This window comes from Chelon labrosus, assembly GCF_963514085.1.
Source record: "Chelon labrosus genome assembly, chromosome: 4".
NCBI lineage: Eukaryota > Metazoa > Chordata > Actinopteri > Mugiliformes > Mugilidae > Chelon > Chelon labrosus.
Genome location: NC_140340.1, coordinates 23,760,593 through 23,784,935, shown reverse-complemented (window position 1 = coordinate 23,784,935; position 24,343 = coordinate 23,760,593). Strand labels below are relative to the sequence as shown.

Below are 24,343 nucleotides of genomic sequence, written 5' to 3'. Positions count from 1 at the left end.
CAAACCAGCTCCATGGGGTTTAAGTCTGGAGACTGTGCTGGCCACTCCATGTTTTCAAGCTTACCATCTTGTTCTTTCTTCCTGAGGTAGCTCTGGCATAGCTTGGACTTGTGTTTTGGGTCATTATCTTGCTGTAGGATGAACCTCTGACCGACTAGGTGCATACCAGAGGGTGTTGCATGGCGCTGCAGAATGCTGTGGTAGCTGTTTTGGTTCAGGGTGCCTCTCACTCTGTACAAGTCACCGACCCTGGATCCAGCAAAACAGCCCCAGACCATCACACTTCCTCCTCCATGTTTGACAGTTGATGTCACACACTGTGGAACCATCCTCTCGCCTACTCGACGCCGTACAAAGATCCTGCGTGATGAACGGAAGATTTGAAATTTTGATTCATCAGTCCATAATACCTTCTTCCAGTCTTCAGTAGTCCAATGGTGGTGTTTCATGGCCCAGGCGAGCCTCTTTGTCTTATTCTGACGTCTTAACAACGGCTTTCTTGCTGCAACTCGTCCTGTCAAACCTGCAGCTCGAAGTCTTCTCTTCACAGTTGAAAGTGAGACTTGCTTACTACGACCACTATTAAGCTGTGCTTGAAGCTGTTGTCCTGTGAGCCGCCTATCACGCAAGCTGTTAACTCTCAGATACTTGTCCTCTGATTCAGTTGTGGCTTTGGGTCTGCCAGACCTCTTCCTGTCAGAGTTTCTCCCAGTTTCTGAATGCCTTTTGATGGTGAAGAAAACTGTACTCACTGACACCTTGACTTTCTTTGCAATTTACCAGTAGGAAAGACCTACATTTTTAAGTGTTATGATGGTCTGTCTCTCTTCCATTGTTAATTGCCTTTTTCTCGCCATTTTTGTAGCAACACACTACTTTCTGCAGTACAATACTGTTCACCTGATGTTCATGAGGGTCTGGTACCACAGTGTGTTCCAACACTGCTTTTATGCAGACAGAGGGGGTTGTAAGTAACCAAGAAAAGTTGGAACACCTCTAGGAATTAGTAGCACCAGCTTTCAAGGCTGATTCAACCTTCATTGCTGCAGAACAGCTTTAAATTGTTAACCCACTTCGTGTTTCCTGAAAGAGGCCTTTTTGTATAATTCTGAAATGTACATTATTTTTCAGTTTTGGGTAACCAAGCCTTTTTTTTTTAACCTCTGGCTGTTCAGTACTTACCTTTGTACCATGTCAAGCTATTCATTGGACTTGCACGACTTGAACTGCAATAAATAACTGGGAAAATTAGGGTGTTCTAAAACTTTTGATCGGTAGTGTACGATAATCTACTTTTTCTGTCCTCCTCTTGCAGGGTTTCCTCCCCGAAGGGAAGTTCTCTCGCATCCTGACAGAGCCAGTCAACAGAGACCCAGGCTCACGGCGCCGCGGACGCCGGCCTCGCAGTGAGATGCCTAAGCCCCTCCTCTCCGATGCCTCCTCATCCGGCCTCGGGCCCCCGATCTTCATGAATGGTGGTCTAATTGGCAGCATGGACTCCATGGTGGCAATGCAGAACCTCCGTGGTGGTATTCCTGGAATCCCCATCTCTGGGATCATGGCAGCTGGGTTCCCACATGGTTTCTCTGCAGCCATCCAGGCAGGAGGAGCCGGTGCGTCAGCAGAAGATGCCAAGAATGGGTTGAGTATGCTGCCCATGATGCTGCACGGCATCCCACACCCTCATGGGGCTGGGATCCCACAACATGCCTTGTTCAGCGTCGGCACAATGATGGCACACGCAACACCGGCTCCGCCTTCTCACCCCAGCTCCTCCACCTCCTCCTCTTCGTTAATGTCTGCTGCGAAGGTCACTACAACAACTGCGCCGTCTACATCTGAGGCGAGCAGCCCCTCTTCGACAACGCCTGCTGAGAGAGAGAGCACCACCTCTGTAGCTGCTAGTGGTGAGAAGGAGAGGAGCCGGGAGGAGAAAGGATCAACGGAGGGCAACAAACGAGCATTAGGAGCGGAGGCAGCGGCCATCATTACCTCCACCAGTAGGGCCCATATCACCTCTGCGCATCTCGCATCTGGCACTGGCAGCCATCTTACCTTCAACCCCTTCTTGATCCCGGGAATGTCCCACGGCCTGCTGTATCCACACATGTTCCTGCCACACGGTGGCATCATGGCGCTGCCTGCCATGCCCCCCGGCGCAATAGATGGATCCCCCGGCAGCCCAAAGAGGAGAAGGAAGAGAGGGAGGGAGGAAGGGGAGAGAGAGGAGGAGAGGGAGAAAGAGAAGGCGACAGTGGGAGATGTAGAGGAGAGAGAAAGTACAGTTAAGGCTTGTGCTACCTCCCACCCAGCCACCTCCTCGTCCCCCTCTGTCCCTTCTACCTCAGCTTCAGACCCGGATCCACCACCACAGGAAGAGCTCCAGACTGGGCAGGGGGATGCAGAGGATGGGCCTTCAGAGCCCCAGGAACCAGACTCCAATAACCATAGTGAGGGAGCAGCGACAGAGGAGAACGAGGAGAGACTGGAGGAGACAGGAGAAGAGGTAAAAGAGAAGCAGGACCAGGACACTGAGGAGCAGAGACAGGCGGAACAAGAGGAAGCGTAGAGGAGGGACAAAGCACTCCCTGCGCTCTCCTCCTGTCCCCTTTGTTGCTCTCTTTTCTCAGCTGAGCAACAGTGTAAAGTTTGTGCCGTGTCTGTCAGTCAATGTCCATGTAAAGACTTTTATTATGATGATGACTAATAATGATGATGATGATGATGATTATATTCAACTTGGTCATGTTTATATACCAAGACCCCACCCGCCCGCCCGCCCACCCTCACCACTCCCTCATTGTATACAGAAAAAAAAAAAAGAAAAAGAAATGACCGTCTCTGTATTCTTCCCATTCATTCTGCATCGAGACTTGAGTCGGGAGGAACACTTCTCAACAAGAACATGCGCGCTGCAGGCAACATGTGCTAACCAAGGAGTGGCTTTGGCAGTAATACTGATGCAGTTTTAAAGTGATACTAAGGTGGCGTTTCCGCAAAGATTGGGACACGCTTCGTCTTTTGGTTTTTTTTTTTTTGTTTGTTTTTTTGTTTTAAATTAGTTTTTTTGCTGTGTTTGCATGGACACGAGCATGACTGGAAAGCTGCAGCACAGCTGTCAGAGGGGGTTTTCTAAAGTTGTTCAGAAGTTCTTGCCACAGAGTCCTGAGAAGCTCACACAAGGGGAGCACTTGCGCATCTATTGTTGTGACACACTCCACTAATTTGAATCGTAGCTTCTTTTTTTTTTTTTTTGGGAGGGGGGGGGGGGGGGGTTGTATTTGTGCAATGTTGAAAAACCCGCCAACTAGATTAATCTGGAATTAGAACCAGAATTCCCAGATACATGTAACACTAAAACGCGTTTTACCGAGTCGTGAAAGTGAACCTAAATATGCAAGACTCACTGTGCTGCAGGAAACAGGCAGCGGCCCCAATACATTTCAAAGTGTAGCCCTTTTGAAAATCACCTCGCTGTGAATCCTTGACTAAAAGGCCCATTTAGTACATTTTAAAGTGCAGCCAAATAATAATGAAAGAAAAAAAAATGTCTGTACTAGTGCTATACCCACTAAAATGATCAAAATTGATACGCATACATTAATATTCAGGTTACAAAAAAGTCACAATTTAAGTGAGGTTACTAAATTCCATTCAGGAATGTTTTATCCAAATTTTAAAATAGCACTCTCTGCCAGTCCTTTAGATTAATTCCGTTTTAAAATAATTTAAAGAGGTTGTTTTTCTTTTTCCTGCACACACTAGTGACACAAGGAGGAAAAGAACAGGAACACATTCAGATCTCCATCTCTTTATTTGCTTTTGTTGATGAAAAAAAAAGGTTAAAAACAAAGAACAATCATGAGGTTCCTTTGTTGTACTGCTTTTCGATCATGCGTTTTTCTTTTGTTTTGTTAAACTCAGCCACAAAGTCACTTTGAGAGAATTCGCCCCTCAAGTGGTCGGATCGAATCAGAAAACATGAAGGACGGGAATGTCAAGGAGCTCACTCAGGCCACCAGGGGGAGACAGGACACAGATTAGATTGTATCCTGACCTGCAAACACTTGGATTTTGGGGGCGGGGGGATGCTTGTGTCACAAATTTAATTCCATTACAACAAATCAGTGAAACAGCAGCTCATCAGGAATAGTGCAAAATGACTGCTGCGTGACGGTTGCAATCATGACCTGTAGCATCATTTTATCCACGACACGGTTCTGTGGTCAGAGAGGTTTTACCAGTGCGTTGTCGACCGTCTGTCCAAGGAAAGGGAATTGTCTGTTTTTTTTTAGGGACAGATAGAACAGGAAGTGGAGGGATACTAAGTGGTGCAAATCACTCTGGCTGAGTGTCTCGTTGCTCTGTGTCTCGTTTGTTCTCCTCAGATTAGTTTTAATAGCAGTTCATACTAAGAGTTTCTTAATATGTAAATGTATCGCTGTATATTGCTGTCTTTTTTTAAGCGCACCGTTAATTTCCTTCTTTCGTTTGTTTCTCCATTGGGGGAAAAAAATACTTGACACGTGAGGGTTTTTTTTTTTTGCATTGAGGTTAGTCCCAGTGTTTCCTGTATCAAACAGACTGTACTGTAAAAGAAATGGATGCAAGTTGCTGGTTTTATTCAGTCTTTTCACAACAGGGTGTGTATTCTGGGGGTATATGTCAATGGTTCTGATGTTACGTATGACTTCACTTTTTTTTTTCTTCTTTGGTTTTCATCCATGAAAACATTATTTTTGCACATTGTCTTTTCTTGTGACCTGTTTTCCGTATAGCCTTTTCTTTGCGTTGTGTGTGCGTGGGAGTGTGTGTGACAGCGGGAGAAAGCGTGTACGTGTGCATGCATGCGCACACGTTTTATTGTGGAGTTGTTTCTGTTTCCGTCTCGTCCTTACAGATCACGTTTCTTGTCCGGGAAAAAAACAAAACAAAACATAGTTGTTGCCTTGTCACAAGTTTGTGGCTACATATAATTTATTATACTTTTCTTTTGCTTTGCCAAACTTTCACCAAATATGACATTCTTTTCTCTCCTAGTTTCATTATGTATTATTCAAAGTAAAATGCCTTATTTAGATAGTATTTTTTGTATAGATGTTCTGCTACATCTCTTTATAGGGACATGTTATCGTATTTGTTTTTAGTTTGTCCGTTAGTTTTTATGTGTACACAGCCTTGGTGATGTGCATTATCTTCAAAAGACAACAGTAATGGGAGGTACCACAGTCCAAATCACTACATTTATTCCTAAAAGTCAATCAGTCATCCCTCAAAAGCACAAATGGAGAGTCAACAAAAAGTGACTGTTTGCTTACCAGTGCCTCTAAAATTACTTTAAATAGCTTCTCTTTTTGTCGGCTTAACTTGCACACTATGTTGACGTCACGTTTCCGCCTCTGGAAAGTGGTAAAAATGTGTTGATTTCATCATATAAATGATGCCATGCTGTTCCTTAAAGGGAAATTCTAAGATTTATTCTATTCTCTCCGAATCTCGAGCTCAGTCCTAAAGAAAACAGGTGGCAGTCTCAAAGTTTTCTATTTTGTTTTCTTTGGCGGCACTTTTGGCAATAAGCGGTAATTGCAAGTGTGTTTATGAATCTAAAGAGATCCAGACACGGGCTACGTTCACATTAACAGCAGTTCCCAGACATGACTAAAAACTATTCAGATTAAAAATTCCAACTTAACTGTTTACATGGACACTAAATAAAATTTCAGTGAGTTTACATGCCCAAAAATGTCAGTAACAAAATGAGTTTTTGGACATGCTCAAAGAGGTTCAGCCCACTGTGGAGCATCAAATCTGTCAAGAATATACCGTTCAAGATTCAAGATTTTTACTATCAATTCGCTATATTTCCAGGACATACAGAAGAATGGAAAAGCTGTTTCTTTCTCACCTTAAAACAATCAGAACAGCTATAAAATAAAACATATAAAATCAACATATAGACAACAGTAGCAATAGTGCAATATAGTAACAGCAATAGTGCATAACTACAGAAGAAGTTTGAGGAAAAAAAAAAAGGTTACCGAGAATGTATTTAAGAGAAGGTGGTGATTAAGGCAGAAGATCTATTCTGTCTCTGTTCAACTTTTCAAACACTTGTTTCTGCTACCTCACTGATTCTGTCCCTCCTGGAAACTTGTCTTGTCACCTAATGTTTACCCCACATGGTGCATGCATTCACATGCTTATAAAGAACTAATATTTTCGTATTAAACGGTTTTTTAAAGGTTTACGTCATCCAATTGAAAATCCCTCTGATCGGATGAGTCTGTTCTGATTGAGGACGTCACATGACGCATTTTTAATCTGATTACTGGCAGAACACCAGTGTCCATGTAAGCGTAGCCAGTGTTGTACCTGGTTCGTGATACTAAATATAACGCCATCAGTGGCCCATCGGCCCAATCTTGATTTTGTCACTGCAGTTGACAACAGATATTCAGCAGACATTTACGGAAATGAAAATCTTTGAGACTGCCACTTTAAAGTTAAAATTAGAAATAAATAAACTGAGATTGTTGCTGTTGCCTTTACTGCTGCAGTCTTTATGCATGCTCCATACTGGGATCAGTGACTTCTCAAACCTCTACAAACCAGGAGGCGATTAAATACTTTATGTATAAGACACAGCTGGAGAAATATCAGGATTCCCCTTTAAGGATGGCTATTTAATGTCATACCATTCCCTTACTGCACGAGGCCTTCTGTTTGGTATCTAGCACATCAAGAACGATAACGCGCACACAATATGTATCCAACCTAAGTATTTGATTGTCCTTGTGTATTATTTGAGATTCCTGAAAAAGCATAAGTAAGTAAATCAATCAGGGGAGCCAGCTGTCCTGCACCACAGAGAAATTATCTGAAGGTTTTAAAAGGAAAGAGCAGACTTTTAGTTCCGGTGGTCGTTTCTTGTTACTCGCTTGTTCTCATGTAAAAACTTAAACTCGTCAGTGCAGTGACTACAGCTAGAGGTCGATCACGGCGTTGGCTCTATTGTCTCTTCATGTCACACCACAGTGTTTTTTTTTTTCCTTTTCTCCGAAGTCTTTTTTGTTAAATGTTCTTCAGAACATTCACCTCAAAATGACATTTATCTTTTATCATAAATAGTGTATTTATTGTACAGTTTATTGTTGTCTCGTGACTGATTCTTATTTTATTTTATTTTATTTTTTACTGTGGAATGTTTCCTGAAAGACAAAAGCATTTTGGTTCACATGGAAGTTTCTTTACAGCCTCTGTCAGATGCTAATCTGCAGATTCACATCTGAATTATGAGCTAAATTCTCACTTCCTCTTTATTTTCTTTACATAGTTGCCATATTAATTGAAACTTGAGGCACTTTTTGGAATTATCGCGCTGATTAAATGTGCAGTATCCTTTCTTAGGCCCGAGGATAGCAGCTAACTGTTCAAAAACCAATTATAAAACAAGCGCTTTTTGTTTCTAGAAAGAGAATATGACTGAAACGTAGCAGCTTCTGAAGCAGACAATGGAGTTAATCTGCCCTGCTTCAGAATCTGATAACCTGAACAAGAAAGTAGGCACAGATTTATGGAGTTGCAGAGAAAATGTTTTGTTTTTTTTTGTTTTTAACATAAATATTGATTTGTTAGTGAGATAGATTTAGTTCCAGCAGAACCAACAGTTTGCTTTAAAATATTCCAAACATCCATAATTGCGAGTTGACGACTCACTAAATCAGTGGACAAATGCTGGACTTTGCAGCATGTTTTATATTCTTATTCTCTGTTTTGTCACTGCTTTCATTACACAATATGTCTCTTATCCAACTTTACCACCATCACACAGTTTATTTATTTTTATATTTTTATATGTCCATGTTCTCCTAGTTAGGAAGTGTGCATCCTGCTGAAGTGTCTTTAAGCAAAGCACGGACTCCCTGCCACGTGATTTATAGCTGACTCTGACCTTTGGCCGCCCCGTTGATTGTTGGTTGTGCTTTGTTATAGATCAGGAAATGTCAATTGACGAATAATCTAAGAATCCACCTAAATCATGTGACACACACACGGCCCCAGAAATGCCTTCCGAACACACTCCATAAAAATCTAAAAGCCAAACTAAATCAGTGTGTTTTCTCTCAAGTCATTACAGCCTTTTTTGAACGCAGATGCAACATATATCATTTGATCCACAGCTCCTGGACAGACTTTCTCCTCCTTTGTAATATTCATATGTTAATGTGGCGTAAAACACTTGGGTGTTCTTGTAGTTCCCACTTAAACTAAGCGCACAAACTCCATATTAACTGCAAACGAGTGCAGAAGCAGACACAAATGATCTATGACTAAACATCTGTGACCGTTGTCTTCAACTTTCTTTGTTTTCAAGAGGCATAACTGAAGAGAAACAGACATTTAACAGGAAAAAAACAGCTGAAACGGGAAACTTAAAAACTAAATAATTGTAATTTTATTTAAAATGTACAATGACGACAAACCGTGAAGGTAGAAGGCTATAAAATGAAGACTTTTGAATGGATGACTGCAGGTTTAGATATCAACACATGAGAACGTCACCGCCCTCGTGCAGTTTTGTCTGTGGAAGCACCCACTTCAATATGACTGAGACAGGTCAAGTTGGATAACATTTGACTGTTCACAACCCCTCTGCTATCATCACTGAACCAAGTGCAAAGTAATTCACCGGGATGTTGAGAAACTGGCTGGTTCTGACGTCAGAAACAGCCATTAATAAATAAGTTATGTTGTGGGGTTTTTATCTTCTTTTTTTTTTCTTATTTGTAACTATAGCTCTCTGTATTCCCATGTGGACCAATCTCATGAGTCAAAACATGGTATGTGTGATCTTTTATTGTGCAATAAAAGATGACTTTCAACTTTCTTCTGTCTGCAGTGAGTAATTCATTTAACATGGAGATTTTTAACTGAATTTCTTCTGAAACTGCCGCTGTTATATCTGGGCATCTGGTCAGATTTCAGGTCATTTTTGACGGAGTTGACCCTGAAGTGGATTAGCAGTCTGATCAAGACAGCGCTCTGCACATTGCATGCTGGGAAAGGCAGCAGTAGTTCCTCAGTGCTGGAAAACTAAATTGAACAGGTAGAGGAAAAAAACTACCAGACACAAACGCAATCGACAAGATCCATCTCTTATGACATGGGATGGGCAGTACAAACGCTGTTGTCACCACACTTGGCATTGTCTAGTAGTGATTGCTCGTGGGGCAGCTGAAATCAGATAACATGCTGCCGGTGGTCTTTAACTTTGAAGAAGTACTAAGACCTCTTATAGGTCCAGTGTGTAGGATGCACGGGGTTGTATTAGGAGAAACAATGTAGTAGAACGTGTAATCACCTGAAAACCATAATTGTTTTTGTTAGCTTTGTGTGAACACTGGGGCTGGCCTTCTTCCAAGGAGTCTGCCATGTTGTGCCCTTTATGTTTCTAGAGTAGCTCAGATGAGACAAACCAACCACTGATTCTAGAGGGGACCTTTCACACCATAGGCATAGGGGTAGCAGTCTGCAATTTCACCACTAGATGTCACTAAATCATACACACTGGATCTTTAAGTAAAAGTGCCAATGCCTTAAAAAAAGACAATAAAGCTAAAGGTAATAGTGATGTAAAAACTGGAACTATCCAAAGTAAAAAATACATTTTAGTCAAACTGCCATTAATTATTAGTGCATTAATATGTGCATCAGTGCTTGGTAGCTTAATCTATAATAGTCCAAATTTATTTGTCAGTTATGTCTTGTATTGATGTGAATCACTCAACTCCAACCTCAACTCTAACCGCATGTGAATGCAACATGTTAAAAGTGGTGTTGACTTTTCTAAACAAAATGTACATTTTTTGCCAGTAAGAATTCATTAGGTGATTTTCAGGTCAAATAACATGATGTTGAATGGGCAGGTTTGGTAGACATCTAGTTCACATGTAATTATTACATCTATATGTGAGCTTGGAATACAGGTAATGTTGTTAATGAATGTAGTTAATGCTAAACTGTTTAAAGCTTAAACAACAGTAATTTGAACTATTAAAATTATCCTAAAAATGTCCTTTGTCTCAGTTTTTACCTTGACAACAATTCATTGACCTGGAAATAGATTTTCAATTAGTTTATTGTCCAGACAAAATGGAGCCATAATTCAAAGAAACAATTAATCTTCTGTTTGCTTGACAGATGTCTGAAGTCTTTGAACGTGTGCAACACCAAAACACTGGTTAACACTGAGATGGAGCTATTTACAATTAGGTCCATGGGGATTTAGACACTGATGCACTTATTTGGCTTCTGTACATCTCATGAAACATGTAAAATGTGGCAGAAGTGTAGACCTTAAGCTTAATGCAAAGTGTTTAACAAAAAAATAAATAAAAATAGAATTAACTTAAAAATACAGAAACTGTGTCACTATCCTAATGCTTACATACCTAGACTGTGAATGCTGTTGAGACAACACTTCCACGTGGCCTAGACATTTGCAGATTTAGCCAATTCGTGTTAAATTTATTCATTCATTCATCTTCTGTAACCGTTTGTTCCTGTTAAGGGTCGAGGGGGGGCTGTCATCGGGCGAGAGGCGGGGTACACCCTGGACAGGTTGCCAGTCTATCGCAGGGCTTCGTGTTGAATACTAACACTAAATGTTTAAACCTGCATATTTCTGATTAATGCAAAACCTAATGTTAAACTCCAGATGGAGGGAAAAGTGCCAGAATAGTGAGTGTACAGCAGCAAAGATGACACAAATCAGAACAGGGCAAAAAACTTTACTGTGTGTGAGATCCTCAGCTGTCAGTGCCACAATATTTAGCACGGCGGGTGTGCAGAATTCAAGCATTGTTATGAAGGCAGATGTCATACTGGTGTATGCAAATAGTTACAAGTCTGCAGTCAGTAAAAAAAATATGTAAACAAAAGTGTGTACCATGGCTGCAACATCAAAATATACATTTATTAAAACATACATTCATTCTGTGGAATAAAATCCCATTTGGTCAAACAAGTAAAGATAAATATATCATTTGAGAGAAGCTAGCCAATAAAAAGACAAGGGGCATTTTATCAGCTCTGGAAAAGAAATAACCACATCTTTAGCTTTATGTCTGCAATAATAAGGCATACATTGTCTCACTTGTCCATTTCATGCATGCGGCATGTTTATATTGAAAATGTGTCAGCTGGAAATGTTAAATCTTCCGGTAAAAAAGCCTGACTGTGTGGAAATTTTCTCCTTTTTTACTGACCCACACACTTTTGTGTGTGCGTACAACATATAATCAATATAACACTGTGTTTATTGACTGCACGGTAATGAAGCAAGAAGCTGTTTGTCAAACAATGATGTGTGTCGTTACTAAGATTATACTGCTCAGCCACTACCTTATAGGTGCACCAAGTAGTTCATTACTCCCAGAAATACTAGAGAACTTCTTGGAAAGACAGAACAATTAAGATCTGGATGCTGCAAAATTACTAGCTACAAATGAGCAAGTAGTATCAAAGAGTTTTGTGCTTAAAAGAGATTTTAAACTGCAGGACTGCTGAATGCTCCTATAGTTGTAGGACCTACTTGGAGACTAAGTTGTTGCATTTTAGCATATTTTGCAATGTGAATATGAGCGAGAATCTTTTAAGTACTAAATGTTAGAGACGCATCTGTGAATTCATTATGTGTATAGTGGAGGACTTCATATTTAAACTAATCAGTGTCAATGCCTCTGCATTTTGAAGTTTTAAATCTGTGGCAACATTAGTGCATTGCCGCACCGGTTACGATGCATTTTTTGAGCTGGGTTCTGCTCGAGGTTTCTTCCTGTTAAAAGGGAGTTTTTCCTTGCCACCGTTGCCTTCAGGCTTGCACTGGGGGTTTCAGGCCGGGTTTTTGTAAAGCATCTTGAGACGATTTGTATTGTTATTGACGCTATATAAATAAAATTGAATTGAATTGAATTGAATTTTATGCCAACGAGGCAATGACTGTGCCACTGTATGCACTTGAATCTAAATGTTGGTTTATTGTCTTGAAACTGAATGAAATGGAAATATTATTTATCTTTGTAACTGTATCTAAAATTAAGTCTGATAATGAGAGCTAGGAGGCACACATCATCCACAATGTGCTGGTGTAATTACTCTCACTGCCAGAAGGGGGAGATAGAATTTCGGCAGTGTAGCTTTAAGAGTCCTTTAAACGCTATAGCGTAATACTCCAAACTGTTTAGTTGCCAGTTAACTTCTGGATGTAGTTGATGCATGAGATATATTTGTTGGCTACCACAACGTGTTTTGGGTGACTCACTGGATACCTACACCACACCGTAAGCATCTCAATATGAGCACTAAAGTAAACAGGATTCTGGTGAATGCGTTTTAAGTGAAGCTACAGATGCAAGGTGATTTCAGATATAAACAATAATTTGGTTTCAGATTTCCGCCATCAGCTGACTGATATTCCAGCATGTGCTTTGGTGCCTCTGTTTCATCCTCAGGGATGTCCGCGCTCTCCGGCAGTGTCTGTTGTTCCGTTCGGTGAGTTGCCAACACTGTTGCTGGCGAGCAGCCGTAGTCGTTTTTTCTCCTTCTTCCTTCGAAGTCCTCCTCTTTTATTCTGTCTCCTTTCTAACATATAAAAAGATAAAAAGCAAGGAGAAAACAATAAAGAGTACAAATATTTTTTCAGATTTCAGGTGGCCAACTGTTTTGTTCATCGCACATCTGCATTTCATTAAAGTTGCGGACCGCATACTATGTATTATCTTTTTTAAACAACCTCACTTGCACATAAAAGCCCAGTACTACAATTATACAGTAAATGGAAGCATTCTATTCAGTTTAATCTTTCATAAGCAGCAGGCATTAATATGTGGGTGAAGACGGAAAGAATGATCATCAGTAACCTTACAAGATCTAACAAGTCAATTAGTGAACAGGTTGTTTGACAACCTGTTCACTGCACTGGGTGTATTTATTTCCCTACACGTTATGAACTGCACTGATAAAACCTTCTATGTTGGGATGTGTTTGGACTCATTAACTTGCTGCAGTAAGAATCCCTGTCCACAAAGATGCAAACCAGACAGTGTAGCATGTCTGTGGAGAATGGAGTGCAAGCTTCTCCTCGGTCAGGGTGGACTTGATTTTCTGTACTTCCAGACTTCCCAGCCAATGCAGTCTCATAGGAGCAAGAGAAATAATCATGAGATGAAATATGAGTGACTTGTCTCCTTGGAGTAACTTTTGTGCCAGAGCCTCATATAAAAGGTGAATTTTACCAAAGCAAGATATTTTCCTTCAACTAACAAGTGTTTTTATTTCCTCAACTCCAACCGCATGTGAAATGATAACGATTAAAAAAGAACAGCACAAAAAGAGAGAAACCAGAGGGAAACCAAGAAACCAAACTGAAATGCACAATTAACGCAAACGAATCACACTTTTTAAAAATCTGTTTGTACCTGAATGGGATATATATATATATATATTTTCCAATTTCTTGATTTTATTACTTTATTCAGATAACTCTCACCTAGATGTGTGCTTGATCTGACAGTAATGTGATTCACATTGACAGTAAAAGCAGATAACTTTATTCATGTTGAGAGAACCATCTGGCAGGGCTTTGATGCTGAACTTGATGTTCTTAAGACCCGGGTTTTTAACCATTTCTGTTTATTTGTTTCTGCTTGCTTTCTTGTCCTGCTTCTTTTGGGACTTTCTGCAGTTAATTAATAAACTACAGGGTACATTAATGCCCTTTGCAAGGTCAAATTATTTACTAAGACCACACTTAAGATTCTGTTTTCCACAGCGTTTCCTCATTTTCCAAACTATGGTTTGGGCCATATCATAACAACAGAGAAGGCATGTGTTAATTGTGATGTTAAAATTAGTTTGTGTTAACGCATTATGAACATGTTCATTTTGACAGTGACCTAGTGGAACAAAGGCCTGCATGTGACGTGTCCACGTGTCACTTGATCACATTCTCGCAAGAGAATGTGTTGTCCTGTTTCACTGTGGGTTTGACACTGTGGTGTCATTCTCTCTCCTGTTTTTCTCCTAACGCACGCCGCTCTTGTTACTGATCGGTGTCTTGTGATCTTTATTTAGCAAGGTGTGATCACTTTTGGTCGACTCAATGGTGCTTTTGATAAAACTGACCCAGTTTCACAAAGCATGTGGGAGTGCCATGCACACAGTGCTACTTAATCCACAATGTTCTTCTGGAAACATGAGGCTGAACCCTTTTCAGAAGGTGAACTACAGCTGCAGGTTGATTTACTTGAACATGCCTTTGATGAGTCAATCACACCCACCTGAGAGTCATTTAAACTCTGCTTAAAAGGGAAGGTGGAACTCAAGAAAATTGGACCCTTTCTACAAATCTACTTGAAGTTGTTTGACCTAGAAATAGTGCAGCATCTCATCTTATCTATTGTGATTTTTTAAGTGGTTCAGATTTTCTTGAACATTTTAAATATTCTCAGATTTACATGAATTTTTATGTAGTAGGAGTAAGAAGCAGACCAGAAGTAAAATAGGACATGATGCTATATCAGATGATAATTCACCTTTGACAATAAAATGACATAAAATTGTCTTACAGTGTTCAAGCAGGATTGCATGTGCCTCAAGGAAGGCAGGTCTTTAGACCTATCAGACCTGCCTTATCTTTCAGACCTTGAGACTACACATGTTTGCCAACAATGTGTATGAATATGAAGAAAAGCTGACAAAGCATGCAGTCATTTTTCTAAGTCCAACCACTGATTTGTTAACATTTGATAAAAAAAACAAACCCCGCCCCCCCCCCCCCCCCCCCAAAAAAAAAAAAAGTCAAAAGTTCAGAAAAGCTAATGGGGCCTAAATGCAGCCCGTTTTCATGCTGTCTAAATGTAGTTCAGGTGTGTAGAAAACTCATGTTTCAGTCCAGGATAATTACTGTGAAGGATGATGTGTTCTGATGCAGTGTTCTGATGCATTGTTCTGATGGATGATGTTCTGTGCAGAATCCAGATCTGACAAGTGTCAGTAAAATATTCTCAGTGATGTATTGTTGCTTTGATAAGGGGAATTTTGGCCACAGGTGTACAGAGACAGAAGAAGCTTTTAGTGCTCTTCAACAGAGAATCGATGTTATCTGCAGCTAACAAAGACACATCAGTGTTCAGATAAAACTTCAGTGGGTCTGAACTCGATGAGTAAATGTTTTGATATTTCACAATACATCATGACATATCGGGCTAAAACCTGACCGTATATCTCATATAGCTGTCTCGTGCTATTAAAGTCTGGTATACCCAAGATAGAAAATGTGGTTTTGATATAGAGAGAAGAAGAAGAGTATTTTTGGCTTAAGTTTAAAAAGCGGGATCATTTTCTGTAATATACTGCACTGATTTTGATTTAGGGGTTGGTGGGACATCAGAGAGGAAAAAGCAAATGCATGCAAAAAGGCAGGAGAGAAAGAAAGAAGAAAAGAAGCAAACTAAAAAATGTACTCTTCCCATTACAGTCCAGATAGCTTCTTTTTGTCCCACCTGCCAAGGGTGATGATATATATAGATTCCCCCATTTCCAACCATGTAGGCTATATAATCCAAAAAGTAAAAAATCAGACAACAAATCTCATGGTGGGATTTATCTTCCAAAATACACTGCCTGGCCCAAAAAAAAGTTGCCACCTGGATTTAACTAAACAAATAGGTATGAGCCTCCTATTGGATAATTACTGCATGGGTGATTATCTTTCAGCTGGCAACAAGTTATTTAACCCCAACTGATGCAATGAGTAGCTTCTCATTTCTTAAACAACCACGTTGAAAGACACATCCTGTGGTCGTGGAAAAGATGTTAGTCTGTTTGAGAAGGGTCAAATCATTGGCAGAGAAAACATCTAAGGAGATTGCAGAAACTACTAAAAATGGGTTCAAAACTGTCCAACACATTATTAAAAACTGGAAGGATAGTGGGGAACCATTGCCTTCGAGGAAAAATTGTGGTCGGAAAAAAAAATCCTCAATGATCGTGAACACCGATCACTTAAACGTTTGATGAAATCAAATTGAAGAAAAACAACAGTAGAACTCAGGGCTATGTTTAATAGTGAAAGTAAGAGCATTTCCACACGTTCAATGCGAAGGGAACTCAAGGGATTGGGACTGAACAGCTGTGTAGCCTTAAGAAAACCACTAATCAGTGAGGCTAACTGGAACAAAGGCTTCAGTTTGCTAGGGAGCATAAAGATTGGACTCTGGAGCAATGGAAGAAGGTCATGTGGTCTGATGAGTCCAGATTTACCCTGTTCCAGAGTGATGGGGGCATCAGGGCGGCTGTGACTCAGTAGGTAGAGCGGGTTGTCCACGAACCAGAGGGTTAGCGGTTCCATCCCCGTAATGTGCCACATGCCGAAGTGTCCTTGAGCAAGACACTGAACCCCCAGTTGCTCCCAGTGTGTGGCACTGGTGTGTGAATGTGTTTGTGCTTGTGTGAGCGAATGGGTAGATGTGTCTGTGACTGTAAAGCATTTGAGTGCCAACAGGTAGAAAAGTGCTATATAAAAGCAAGGCTATATCAGGGTAAGAAAAGAGGCAGATGAAGTGATGCACCCATCATGGCTAGTGCCTACGGTTGCTGCAGTTGCTGAGGTCTAGGTTCAGCAACATTATGTGCCCAAAGAATGAGGTCAGCTGACTACCTGAATATACTGAATGACCAGGTTATTACATCAGTGGATTATTATTTTTTCCCTGATGGCACAGGCATCTGATTTAAAGCCATATTTTTACTTGGCATTGTTGCTCTTGGTGAAATAGTGACAATGTAATCCAGCACTGGAGGTCTGTCACAGTTTGCCTCAGCAGCTTTGCTCTGAGCGATTGAGTTTGGTTTGATCTCTCATGTCAGAAACCAAAATAATGAGGAGGTTGTTCAGTTCTGTGTGTTTACATCAGACCTTCTCTTTTCCTTTCCTCACTTATAGGATGTCTGCACTGCCATGATATAGTGCCCCGCTGTCATCTGCCCTTCATTAGTAAGGAGACCCCATCTTCAGAGATTGGGTTTTTAAATCCCTTCCTGTCTCCTCTCCCCTTGTTCTTCCTAAAATAAATCAGTTCCTCCTCTCTTTTGTTGTCGTGCACTCCTTCTCTCCTCTCCCTCTTTTGTGTCTGTAATGTGGCCTTCATTAGTGATGCTGTCAGAGTGGCTTTTAGTTTGAACAGTGTGCTGATGATTGGGCATTAAGAAAGCCTGTCCTGAAATGCCTCTGCACTTCCTCTGTGTATGTGTATGCATTACATTTATATTTAAATACCGCATGAGTTAGCAGACATGTGCATGAGCATGTTCTGTAGATAGCCCCTGTTAAACTAATGCCCAGATGTATGCATGGTCACACTTGCTGACGTAACTATGTATGGGAGTACAACAGAGCTGATAGTTCTCGGAACTTGTAAGATAGTTCTTTGTGACTCCTTAAGAATAAATCTGGGACCAAGCATATGCCTCCCTGATGGTTGTGTGGTACGGATAAAAATCTGCATCTTCTTCTAATTCTGACCTAATCCCTAGCCCATTTGCGGAAATAAACCCACAAACCTACATAGGGTTTCCACCTTGCTTTACTAAGTGCTCTCAGCAAGCGAACTGCCTTTCAGTTACAAGATCAGTCCAGACCGTCTGCTGCCACTTTCCTGCACCCAAGCACTTGTGTTTTCACTTGACTTTGTTAACTTGTTGGAGGAACAGCTTTTTGGCTAAAGCTCTGCAAACATCTACTCATCAGCCTTCTCTGGACTACAGGGTCCCAAAGACCCATCTTCTGAGCTGAAGAGTGTGCTGCATATACTCTGAATTCAAAAGGAAAGTCAGTTTGGTCTAGTTTTGGTCTGGATCACTGTATTCCCGGCCTTTAACCTTGGCCTTCAGTGCTTCTGCAGAGGTTGGGCAGCATTTCTGAATACAAACAGGTGGACACTGTGGAATAAATTAAAGGATTTGTTGAGAATGATATTGCAATTTTTTGAATTTCTCCAAGATTTGGCTAGTGCAAACTCAAAATCCCCCTACATACAGCAAACAGTCGAACAATGTCCAATTTGCATTGAGGACACCAACAGCCACATTTTAGCCAGCGAAGACAGATAGTTTGAAAGACGACTAAAGGTAGCCATCTATGTCAAATGTGAAACCCCTTCTCAGAACAGGGGGAGGTGGACTGAGATATAATATCGCCTGGAGTGCCAGTCACTGGAGAAAGAAAACAGGATCAAAGGTATCTGAAGTTATAAACACTAGTCATGTGGGTTTCATGTAGGCAACTATTTGGCTGAGTGGTGAAAGAAATGTCAGGTTGTCCTCGTTTCTTTTTCTGAATATCATTTAATCTCATCCAATCTTCTCTCACCGTAAACAGTTTTTTAATTTTTTTTTCAGTCTGCATTAAAATCCTGCTGCTGCTTCCTACTGGCACCACAAAAAAAAGATCACTGCTCGCCTCTTCTCACTGGCTTTGAGTACTAGGACTGCCTTCAAGCTTTACTGCACATTTTAAGACTCGCAGAGTGACCTCTTACTTTTGTTGCCGGCTTTTTTTTTTTTCAAAAGATTCTCCAAACCAAAAGATAACTTTATTGTTAAGTCTTTTTTTTTTTAATCATAATTGTTTTTCAAAATGGCAGTAAATTACTTAATCAGATTCCAAGTGTGATGTGTAGATTATACATGATTATTGCATGGATGGGTTCTCAGGCGGATACACGTTGACCACACACGTGAGGCAGAGTAAACTGTTTTCTTCCCAAAAACAGAAACAGAAACAGAAACATGACTCATACATGCAACTGTCTATAATAGGTAGCACGTAATGGGCATGCTACAGTAGGTGTTTTTCCTTCTCTGTTTTGCTCACTCATACAGACATACTCCGGACCAAAAATGGAGACAGTGAACCAGATGCGTTGTAGCTGGCATGTCAGAAAGAGTGAACCCTCCCTCAACCATCTTAACTGAATCAAGCACAGTCCTGGAAAACTGCCCTGCTCATCACATAACAACATAACCACAGGCAGACTACACATGCACCCACACACACATAAACGTACCCTCATCCGCTGTGCATGTACTCACACACAAGTACAAATTTTGTCCCGGTGACTGTTCTATTGAAATCTATTCAGCTCAAAAACCATGACACTAAATGAACGACCACATCAGAAACTCCCCAGTGGACGCATTCAGATTTTGGAAGGTTTGTCTGCATTGTCCACTTTTGTGTTTAACAATGAAAACAGACAAGTCTTACATGTGTTGCCAGCATAGTGCTGACCTGTACGCAACAAGCCAAAACCTTTGAATGTTTCTACTGAATAGTACATTTACATTTATGAGCACGCTTGGTGGTTTCTTTGTCATAAAAGTTATTTCATGAGACAATAGCACAGTGAATGTGTCAGTTAAGATGTCTTTATACAAGAATGACTGTACGTGAAGTACTAGCGGAGAAGTTTCCAGGATTCCAGGATATTCTGATGGTCGAGGTTCAAACTGCAGCTCAGTGAGGAACCAGCACTAAGTGGCAAGCTTACAATTAGTATCAGGAGACTGCTATGAGTGTTACTGCATTTTTCTTGTGTGTTTTCCTCCTCTTTCCAGGTGCTGTATTGCACCATGCTGCTGCAGGTGATGAAGCTGACCTGTGGCCACCTGTTTGTTGCATCATATCTCTGGCTTCCATTGAAAATGACTTGGATCCTGTTGCTTTTTCCCCTGTATTACTCCCCACATGCAATATGTTTTAGTTTGAGTTGTCTGAGTGGGGCTTTGGCTGGGTAAGTGTTTCAGTTGTTATTAGGTTATTTTTGTCTAATACATACCAATAAAGAACACTGGGCCTCTGTTTGCTTTCTCTTCTTTTTTTTTTCAATCCCCCCTTCCCCCCTTTGCCCAACTCTGGAGACATAACTAAGACAAAAGTGAATTGGAACTATGTTTGTTGAAGACAGTTGTGGTGTTACATATATTTAAAAAGGTTAGGTCACGAAAATTGTTTTGTCAGTAACTCTTAGTAATTAAATCAGTATGGGTGATTTTGTATAGTCATGACATTGCTGTCGTCCAAAGTGTCCGCTTTGGCATCCTTTGATCCACAACATCAGTTTTCTGTAAAAAGACAATGCGTTTGAGATTTCTGAGAATCTCTTCACTATTTGGTCAAACCCTAAAGGCTTCTATTTTATTTACAAGATAATAATATAGCAAAAGTAAATCATTTTTAACTGTTTAGGTATGGAAAATGCACTGTGATAGACTGGCAACTTGTCCAGGGTGTACCCCGCCTCTCGCCCAATGACATCTGGGATAAGCTCCAGCCCCACCGGCAACCCTTCACAGGACAAGCGGTTACAGAAGACGAATGAATAAATGAATGAATGAATGAATGAATGAATGAATGAGTTCTGGAAAACAGTGACAAGCCATCTATTGCTACTTTGGTATAAAGGCTTATTTTCAAATGTTTCCCTCCTCCGCTGTAGTCTTTAAACCCAGATACAGTGGCATGTGAGAAAACATGAACTGACCTTTTAAATCAAGATAATAGCCCAACGAGATGTGGCTACAGCTCTGAAGGGGCTAAAATTTTACTAAGCAAAGATGAAAAGTAAGAGGATTTTTCAAAAATGCTGGTGTTATCCTCTTGAGCCTGTACTGACTCCTTGCTCAACACAGAGTTACAGTCAGAACCACATGTTGCGGTGGAAGGAAAAAAACCCACTGTACATCGCCATAGCAGAGGATAAATCAGCGTGAAGTTAGAAGCAGCGCAGAGCCATGTGGGCGCACACATATCCTGGGAACAGCAAAACCAGAGTGGAGCAACGGCAGCAACAACTATTACAAAAACCAACTTCGAATGGATCACTCGACCCATGAAAACTCCAAACATGTCGATGTTCCGTTGTCGAACTTAGCCTTCGTGTTTATTTCAATTACACACCTGTAAAATTTAAACGATAACTTCCGTGACTGTGACGCAGACAGAACAAACATACAGTATGAAGATGTTATCCTAGCCACATGTACAGCTTTCTCGCTTTTCCTGTGACAAAAGGATTCCAGCTGGAACTATTGAAGTGGAATGTTTTCCCAACACAACAGTTGATATTTTTTCCTATTGTTTGTGATGTCGGCATTTGGTTTAGGGAGATCATTATCAGGGCCGATCCAGGCATTTCTAAAATGATAGGATCGGTATCAGGCTTCAGCCAAGCCCTTATTTTAGTTCTGCCATAAACTAAAACCACATCCCTTTAGCGTCAAAATGTCTTCTTCCTCTTTGTTGGCTAGCATCAAAGCTGCCAAAAATCATAGAAGAAGAACCAATATCACACGGGTAGACATGTCTTCTGTGTGGAAGAAAGTCAGTCAGACAGAAATTTGGAAATTATGCAATGTGGATGTTTTATGAGGTGGTAGATTGATGAGATTGATGATCGGCCAATACTGGACGATAAAAATCGTTATCGGATCTGGGGGTAAAAAAACTTGATCGGGACATCCCTAATTTGGTTCACGAGTTGAACAGGACACAAGTTCATATGTGCATATAGTTCTGTCTGCTTTAAGCTGCATAAGCTGCATGATTTTCTGTTAAAGCTGAAAGAATGATCTGCCCTTGAGGAAACTCTTCTCTGAGCCTAACCTCCAATGAATCCTCTCAGATGGGAACATGTCATGATGGTCCTGTGTTGGATCAGTATCTCGCTGCACATCATCCCATGACTTCTATGAAAGATAACAAGGAGGACAGAGTTCTTCCTGTGCTGTGTAGTATATTACATTCGCATGGTTTCTGATCACAGCCTTCTCACAATTATTAATTTGCACATTAGAAACACGTATTCAGTATATTATAACAAGCTTTACAAAAACATTAGATTTTATGTATTTAATTGTTAACCTACAGTGGTGCATGACATGACCAAATGAAAAAATTTAGACTCTTGTGTGACCTTTCAGAGAAGCATTAATAGGTTTAGGCTTCTGCCTCAATTTGACACCGTAGCTACGGCGAAAGCGTAGAGCATACGCAGACCTTACGCAGATTGTAACGCCGTAGCTGACGTGCACCTCCCCAGAAATGTGCCGCGGTGATGCAGACCACAAGAGCTGTGACTGCTCCCCTTGGTAACAGCGTATTTCTGCTTTTGTATTTCCAGCTGATTCTCCAGCTCCGCAATTTTCGAATTGATTGTTTTCGAAGATGGAACACATCGAGGAAAGGTTAATGGAGGAGGAGGAGAGATACAAACGGTCATCTTCAGCGAAAGTTTCAGTCGCCATTGTTGAAAGTGAAGCAGGAAGTGGAAAGTGAAGCAGGAAGTAGAAACAAAAATTAACCCGACTGGCTAAAAAGACACAGCGCCGACTAGCATTTGGGTGGCGTTGTTACGCTGCGAGCCAGACTGACGAGCGCACAAGTATGTCTCGCACGGGTGTAGTTTACGGCGTCTATGTCCCGCAGTACCTTAAATGAGCCTTTAGGGATATATCTGAGATGAGAAAAGAAATGTGCTCTGTTTTTGATGAGATACAAAAGGTAATTCTACTTACAGACTGCAACCTTTTTTTAACCTTACTAAGCTAAAGTGCTTTACAATTTTCCCCATATCCATTTAATCACACTTTCACTGACATGGTAAGATGGTGGTGCAGCTGCCACACAACATGTTGGCTGTGGGAAGCACAGTGAGGTTTAGCATCTTACTCAGAAACCAGAGATCAAACCACCAACTCTGCAGTAAACAGCAACAACCCACTCTACCCTTTGAGCCACAGCTGGCACAAATATACACACACCCAAAATATGATCACACCCCCGGGACGTCCAGCTGTTCTGCAATGGGACATAATGCCTGCACAGCATGCATCTGTTTATAAACACAGACAATCTGCTTTATACCAAAGGATTGAGTAAAAATGCATCAGGTGCGGCAAGAGCACGTGTGCTCTGTTATTAGTGCAAGCAGTACACCTGCTCTCATTTATAAAGGAGGAAAAACATTTCTTAATGAGGGCTCTTTATGGCTCGAGCATGCAACTCTCAGGCACTCTGAGCTAGCAGCCGAGGGAGTGATCGTGCAGAATAATTTGCTGAGGACGCTTGCTAGTTGTGAAATATGCATAGAAGCAGAACATTGGGGCATCTTTGATTCATTCGGTGAAGAGAAGGACCACCTCTGGAGCATACTGAATATCCACATTCTTGATGATCTATAAGAATGTTATAAAAGTACTCTGGAAGTGAATGACTCCAGCCTAACTGAATCAGTCACACTGACACAAAAATTGTCTGGAATCCGACACAGTATCCTCATCTCTGACCACAACTCTGACCAAAAAAAAATGAAATCAAATTACTTGCTTTCTTCACTCGACTCTGCCTCTGAATTACATTAAAAACATGAAGAAGCACCAAGGGGCCAGTGAAAAAGAGACAAACTCATTTTCTAATCAGTACCTGTTGTCCAGGGTTTAGTTGCCCCAAGGCAACGTCTGCACTGTGATCGCTATGCATTAATGTAATACATGTGATACTTGGGAAAATGTACTTTAGCTCACTGTCTGTGTTGGGTTACACTGTAAGCTCTACCCAGATCCATGTGTTAGAAGAGAGGGACAGCGAGTTCTGTACAGTACAGACCACATATTAAAGTAGCAGTGTCTCTGTAGACTAAATAACTCCCTTTCTGTTGAGAGGGGGGAGATTTGTCTGCCTGCTTGGTGGATATAACTTTGTTCTTTGCAAGGTAATCCAGTCAAATATAATAAAGCAATGATTTTCCTTTGACCGCGAAGAATGAAACACTGAACAGTATGACTCCATGAGAGTCCATTTGCAAGTTTGTTTAAATAGCTGTGATAAAGGTGTGTCTTCTCCTGTATGATTTGTAATGTTTGTTTGCAACCAACATTCTCACAACCTTTTTCAGAAAGTGCACAGATGTATTAATGGTGCACTATTTAAAAAATACTTGAGAAAAGACTTCATTGTGACTTAATTCAACACACTGTTGGCTTCGTTAACTGACAGCTGAAAATTTAGCACAACATGTCTGAAATAAAGCAGGAATCATTGCAGATGTTGAAATCCGGCCCAAGAAACTTGACACCGACCCACAGATACCTTTACAGTAAGATGAATGCCTCACATATTGCAGTTGATTCTGTTTTCTAGACAACCTGTATGTGAACCATCAACATGGTTGCGCATTATGCTTACTGTGTATTATTTCATTTTGTTGTCCAAATCATTACAGCA

The 24,343-nt window shown here is 40.8% G+C and overlaps 2 protein-coding genes across 3 annotated transcripts in view; one reads left to right on the top strand and one right to left on the bottom strand.

The window, feature by feature from the left end:
• chd6 (chromodomain helicase DNA binding protein 6) overlaps positions 1-3,202 on the top strand; it is a 102,583-nt gene extending 99,381 nt beyond the window's left edge. For both annotated transcript variants that reach the window (XM_084543169.1, XM_084543168.1), the window contains exon 45: positions 1,316-3,202. In XM_084543169.1, coding sequence (XP_084399295.1) covers positions 1,316-2,569 — 1,254 coding nt within the window. In that variant the 3' untranslated portion in view covers positions 2,570-3,202. The remainder of the gene's footprint in view (positions 1-1,315) is intronic.
• Positions 3,203-12,257: 9,055 nt separating this feature from the next.
• Positions 12,258-24,343, bottom strand: part of rspo4 (R-spondin 4) — a 34,985-nt gene continuing 22,899 nt past the window's right edge. Inside the window, exon 5 of the mRNA XM_084543170.1 lies at positions 12,258-12,642. Within this exon, the coding sequence (XP_084399296.1) occupies positions 12,509-12,642 (134 nt within the window). The 3' untranslated portion in view covers positions 12,258-12,508. The remainder of the gene's footprint in view (positions 12,643-24,343) is intronic.